General features: G+C 35.5%; 1 protein-coding gene across 1 annotated transcript; it reads right to left on the bottom strand.

The window, feature by feature from the left end:
- Nucleotides 1-4,176: 4,176 nt before the first annotated feature.
- LOC115878848 (heat shock protein 68-like) lies at nt 4,177-6,451 on the bottom strand. Its single transcript, XM_030895466.1, has one exon. The coding sequence runs from the start codon at nt 6,311-6,313 to the stop codon at nt 4,355-4,357; it is 1,959 nt and encodes a 652-aa protein (XP_030751326.1). The 5' UTR covers nt 6,314-6,451; the 3' UTR covers nt 4,177-4,354.
- Nucleotides 6,452-6,787: the final 336 nt, after the last annotated feature.

The following is a 6,787-nucleotide window of genomic DNA, read 5'->3' as shown; positions in this document are numbered from 1 at the left end:
CGAATTTGCGTCCTATCAATCTCTTGGCGTCGAAGATGGTGTTAGAGGGGTTCATGGCGACCTGGTTCTTCGCAGCATCTCCTATAAGACGTTCGGTGTCGGTGAACGCCACATAACTCGGTGTTGTTCTGTTTCCTTGGTCGTTGGCGATGATTTCGACTTTTCCTTGTTGCCACACACCCACGCAGGAGTATGTGGTTCCCAAGTCGATACCGATTGCTGGAGCTTGTACCATTTTGAATAACTTCACTTGTTTTTACTAACTGAACAGTAATAATAACTTTTCACTTGGAAAATCGCTTTGTAAATTCGCTCGGAATCGCTTTGTGTTTAGCTTTCGCTTCACTGTCGTGATTCAAATTTGACTGGTTAGCGCGCCGCGGCGATCGGCTTTTATACGGACCCGAGCGGGCCATCGAACGCTCCCGAGCGTTCTAGAACGCGTGGATCGCACTGGTCGATGCGCCCGGGAAACAACCTTCTACCGGCTTCGATACCGTTCGAGAACAATGCTCTGTTTATCCTTTGTTAAACTATACGGCTAGAGTGAAACAGTTATAGCGGCAATATTCTGGAATTATTTTACGACCGTTACGATCAATGAGCTTAATTTCTATGGTTTTCTACTACGTTCTAGAACGCACTGTTTATCTCTTTTCAGTATCGAAAGTAGGATTGAATAAACAGTATTCTACATAGAGCATAGCAGTATTTTACAATAATTTATTTAATTTCTTAAAGTAGTTTATAAACAAAACAAATTATGGTTTTAACTCTTAAGAAAATTTATGAAAATGTTTTTAATTACTATTAAAAACATATTTATTTACTATTATTTTTTATTGTTTATAATAAGAATAAATATACAGAGATATTTTTTAGAAATGTTGAAATTACTTTAAATTATTTTTGTTGTGTGTGTGTTTCAAGCATTATGCGATTCTGTTTTATGTTTTAGTTATTTTTTGTATAAAGCCAACACTCTGCAACTACAAATTTGAAAAAAATACAATACAAATACCGCCAGTCACTAAATACATTGTAATTAACTTATGTTTACTATTATTGGAGTATAATTTCATTGTAATACTTTAAAAGACTATTTTGAAGAAATTTTAAACATAGCTTTTTTGTGTTTTTTTCTCGCCCAAAAATGATACAACATTGTAAAATGTTATTAGTTTTAAATCTACTTAAAACCGCGTGATATGGAAGTATTTAAGCATTGTTTATAGTAAATATTAAAATATAACTTCCTTCTGGAAAACCAGAATATATAAAAACATTTTTTCAAATGCAACATTTTGATTCCCAAGCCCAAGTCTTCGTTTTCAGATATTTTAAAGTGTCCATTTGTGTTTTTTTTTTTCAAATTATCTACACTAAAAATTAAAACAACTGATCTAGAAAAAAAGAGATAAAATAAACAAATATTGCTTTGATAATTAAGGTAAAAAAAAATATTTTAAAAATTATATGTACCTATTATTCTAATGATTTTTTCTTCAAATACCGGGCGCGTCTCAAAAGTGGCTCCAAAAATCAACCAAATCACACCCCTATAACTTTTTTATTTTTTCAGATAAAAAAACGAGATTTGGTATGTTCGTATATGACATAAATTAGGATTGATTGACGTATTCAATTCTTTTCGATCACTTCCTGTTTCACCGGAAATGACTACAACTTTTAATTTTCAAATAACATTCTTGGATTTTTTTTACTTTATTCGATAGAAAATGACACTCTAAATAGAATGACATATCATATGTCAACTTTTGACATTTTCGCATATTATGGTTTATTTGAAATTGTAACATAAGTGTGTGGTATCAAATTATTCGTAAAAAAATGTTTTTTCCAAATATGCTAATGAGCCACCTTCGTTCTATTTGAAAAAATTGAGATATATGATTAAAAATACGATTTGGGCATCTTTTAACTGGCCAGGACAAGACACGAAAAACATTAGACGATCAAATCTATTTTTCTAAGGCTCCTTGATTAAAAATTAGTGTTTTAACACAGCCATGGCACTCTAGACGCTAGATTAACATTTAAAATACGTTTTTTTAAGCGTGAATGTCAAGAGTTGACATATGATATGTGTCATTTTAAAATCAAACAGGAAGTGACTGAAAACAATTGATTACGTCTCGTTTTTTGATCTGAACAAATAAAAAAGTTATAGGGGTGAGCCACTTGTGAGACCCACCCGGTATAATTGTTATCGAGCTTTAATAAACTAATATTTATCGCAAAATTATTAATTTTTGACTGACAAAGGGACTACATTTAATTGTTTTTGCTTCTACCTATAGAAATGGCTGCTATTAGTTAAAAGAGATGAAAATAACTGTACGTACATAGTTGAAAATTGGTATACTTGTACAAAATTTTAAAAGAAACAACTTTTTTCATTAGTGTTTTTCAAAATTTGAAATCCATATAAGTGAAACAAGTAAAATAGCGGTAACGTTCTCGAATATTTTTCGTCCGCTTGGATCGATACACAGACGTTCCGTCGCCTTCCACAGCGTTCTAGAACGCACTGTTTATCTCTCTTCAATTTTAAGCGTGGAAAGCAAATAAACGCTGTTCTCGAACGTAGTAGAATTTCTCGAAGATCGTGGGAACAGCTGTTTTGTATGAATGGGAGATTTATTAATGTTTACCATTATGTAGTTTATTATATTAAATGTGTTTTACGCTTAAAAAGTAATATTTTTTTAATTACTATTTTAGGAATATGTTACAACAAAAATATGCACGTAATAATAATTATTGTTGAGAGAAGTCAAAATTATTTAATATTATTCTGTTTGATTTAAAGGCCAGAAATGATTAATAGAATTTGTTGTTTTAAATAATTTTTACTTTTTTTTTCAAAATAGCATGAAATTATACCGTATGATCGAATAAAAACGGCGTCAGCGATGGCTATGAAATGAATATCGCTGTCATTGTATATGCATATTGGAAATGTCATCGATCGTCATTTCCACGCCAACTGGACGCCGTTTTTTTTTCGATCATACGGTAGCATTTTTTTAATACTTTTATAACTTTTGTTGGACGTAGCAACAATTTACGAATACAGGGTCCTGCAATAGTGTGTCGGGCATCGGTAACTCCTAGTAAAAAAAACTTGGGAATTTTGTTTAAGTGTAAACCTAAAGTATGTACTAGAATGTATTTCAGGAAAATATTTTGACTTCTACAGGGTGGCTCAAACAAGTGTGAATGTATCGGGCGGATTTTTTTTAAATGAACACCCCGTATATTATTGCATTTTTGGCTTCCTTTTAGATTACTTTATGTAATTTTAAGATATGAGTAAATATGTTTCGATAGTTTCAAAGATATTAATAAATAAATTAAAAATATATATATTTTCAGCCTTTTTTAAAAAAATTATTAAAAATAAAAGAACTATCCTGAAACCAAAACTATATTAGGTATTTACTTTAGATGGTCTATACTTACTTTGCTATAAATATCGTAATCTTAAATCATACAGGGTGTTCAAAATTCTACTCCAAACTTCCTAAAATATAAAATAATTTTTCTTCGTGTTTTTGTATTTAGAATATTTCAACATTTTTAACGATTTCTCAGATAGTCGATTTCATTTCATATGGCTCTTTTAACGGTAAAATACGAGAAAAATCATTAGGCGGCTTTGATAAAAATTTACTGTGGAAAATGCCATATGAAATATAAAACCGCGAATATCTGAGAAACCGTTACAAAATTTTGAAATAGTCTAAATACAAAAAATAGTCATTTTTTAATTCTCCGTCTAATAGGAAAATAATATACAAGGTGTTCCATTTAAAAAAATGAAGAAAATTTATTTTATATTTTAGTAAGCTTGGCGTAGAATTTTGAACATCCTGTATGATTTAAGGTTACGATATTTATAGTAAAGTAAGTATAGACCATCTAAAGTAAATACCTAATATAGTTTTGATTTCAGGACAGTTCTTGGTGTTTTTAATTAATAATTTTTTTAAGAAAGAAAAAAATATATTTTTTGTTTATTTATAAAAATAGTTTATTTATGTTTTTTGTTTCTTTCAGTTTAGCTAATTTAAGTTTAAAACTCTTATTATTATTTACACTTTAGGTTATCGGGTGTTATTAATTAATTATTAAAAATAAAAGTCATTGCAATTTTTATATTTCAACATTTATTTATTGCAATCTAAAAAATAAATAATTCTAACAATAATTTATTAATATTTTAAAATCAGTCTTATTTTTTGGACATAATAAATTAACAATAATTATTTACATTATATACATAGTATATACAGTCATAGAATGTTTTAAATACAGGATATGTATTAATTTAATCTACTTCTTCTATCGTTGGTCCCTGTGATGACGTTTGACCAAATCCTCCAGCTTGTCTTCCACAGCTGCTACCAGGCATGTTGGCTCCTCCATAGTTGTTGTTATTTTGGGAGGCTCCAGAGTTGTACAATTTGGCCATAATGGGACTGCAAACGGACGTGAGCTGCTTCTGTTTGTCCTCGAATTCTTCCTTCTCGGCTAGAGTGTTGGAGTCCAGCCATTTCAGAGCTGCTTCACATTCCCGTTCTACCGTCGATTTATCCTCCGAACTCAGTTTGTCTCCGCACTCTTGAACCGCCTGTTTCAGTTGGAAAATGTAGGCTTCCAGCTGATTGCGTGATGCGACTTTTTGTTTCTGTTTCTCGTCCTCTTCTTTGTATTGTTCTGCTTCGGACAACATGCGGTCGATGTCGGCCTGAGACAGTCTGCCTTTGTCGTTTTTGATGGTGATGTTGCGGGAGTTGCCGGAGCTGGTGTCCTTGGCAGAGACGTTCAGAATACCGTTGGCGTCGAGATCGAAAGTGACCTCGACTTTGGGTACTCCCCTGGGCGCCGGTGGAATGCCGGTCAAGTCGAAGTTTCCCAAAAGGTTGTTGTCTTTGGTCATGGCTCTTTCACCTTCGAACACTTGAATGGTTACAGCAGGTTGATTGTCGGAATACGTGGTGAATGTTTGCGTCTGTTTGCACGGGATTCTTGCATTTCTTTCGATGATCTTGGTCATTACACCACCGGCCGTTTCAATACCCAAAGACAGTGGAGTTACGTCGACTAAGAGAACGTCTTGGATCTTGGAATCTTGAGCTCCACTCAGAACTGCCGCTTGGACTGCTGCACCGTAAGCAACCGCTTCGTCTGGGTTGATTGAAAGGTTCAGTTGCTTTCCGTTGAAGTAATTCTGAAGCAGTTGTTGGATTTTCGGAATTCTTGTGGAACCACCCACCAGAACGATGTCGTGAATAGAGCCTTTGTCCATTTTGGCATCTTTTAAGGCTTTTTCGACGGGTTGTAGTGTTCCTCTGAACAGATCTGCGTTCAGTTCTTCGAACCTGGCTCTGGATATTTTTGTGTAGAAGTCGATTCCTTCGAAAAGTGCATCGATTTCAATGCTAGCTTCTGTACTGGATGATAGAGTACGTTTCGCTCTTTCAGCTGCAGTCCTTAATCTTCTGATAGCTTTTGGGTTGGATTTCAAGTCCTTCCTGTATTTTCTTTTGAATTCTTCAGTGAGGTGGTTCACTAGTCTGTTGTCAAAGTCTTCACCTCCGAGATGGGTGTCACCTGCGGTGGCTCTTACTTCGAACAGAGATCCTTCGTCGATTGTTAGGATGGAAACGTCGAATGTGCCTCCTCCCAGATCGAAAATGAGCACATTTCTTTCTCCTTTGAGGTTCTTGTCCAAACCGTAAGCCAACGCGGCAGCAGTGGGTTCGTTGATGATCCTCAACACGTTCAACCCCGCTATTACACCGGCATCTTTTGTAGCTTGTCTCTGGGAATCGTTGAAATATGCAGGAACTGTGATTACCGCGTCTTTTACAGGCAATCCCAAATAAGCTTCTGCCGTTTCCTTCATTTTCGTGAGTACCATCGAACTGACCTCCTCTGGAGCAAACTGTTTCTGTTCCCCTTTGAACTCGACTTGTAGTTTTGGTTTTCCTCCGCTATTAACCACTTTGAAGGGCCAGTGTTTAATGTCTTCCTGGATTTTGGGATCGTCGAATTTGCGTCCGATCAACCTCTTGGCGTCGAAGATAGTGTTAGAGGGGTTCATGGCGACCTGGTTCTTCGCAGCATCTCCTATAAGACGTTCGGTGTCGGTGAACGCCACATAACTCGGTGTTGTTCTGTTTCCTTGGTCGTTGGCGATGATTTCGACTTTTCCTTGTTGCCACACACCCACGCAGGAGTATGTGGTTCCCAAGTCGATACCGATTGCTGGAGCTTGTACCATTTTTGTATAACTTCACTTGTTTTCACTAACTGAACGGTAATAATAACTTTTCACTTGAAAATCGCTTTGTAAATTCGCTCGGAATCGCTTTGTATTTAGCTTTTGCTTCACTGTCGTGATTCAAATTTGACTGGTTAGCGCGCCGCGGCGATCGGCTTTTATACGGACCCGAGCGGGCCATCGAACGCTCCCGAGTGTTCTAGAACGCGTGGATCGCACCGGTCGATGCGCCTGAAACAACCTTCCACCGGCTTCGATACCGTTCGAGAACAATGCTCTGTTTATCCTTTGTTAAACTATACGGCTAGAGTGAAACAGAAATAGCGGTAACGTACTGGAATAATTTTACGTCGGCTTTAGGTCGATGACTGACCTTTCCAACGCCTTCTACTGCGTTCTAGAATGTACGCTGTTGTATTTGTTTTCAATCGTAAGCGTCGGTATAAATATACAACGTTCTAGAAAATCTAGAAC

The sequence above is a fragment of the Sitophilus oryzae genome, unplaced genomic scaffold (genome assembly GCF_002938485.1).
Source record: "Sitophilus oryzae breed Bouriz unplaced genomic scaffold, Soryzae_2.0 scaffold_1535_pilon_pilon, whole genome shotgun sequence".
Lineage (NCBI taxonomy): Eukaryota > Metazoa > Arthropoda > Insecta > Coleoptera > Curculionidae > Sitophilus > Sitophilus oryzae.
The sequence above is the reverse complement of the archived record's forward strand: the minus strand, read 5'-3'. Positions and strand labels throughout refer to the sequence as shown.

Bases quoted from the DNA above. Each gene is read 5' to 3' on its own strand.
- LOC115878848 (XM_030895466.1), bottom strand. From the start codon at position 6,313: ATGGTACAAGCTCCAGCAATCGGTATCGACTTGGGAACCACATACTCC.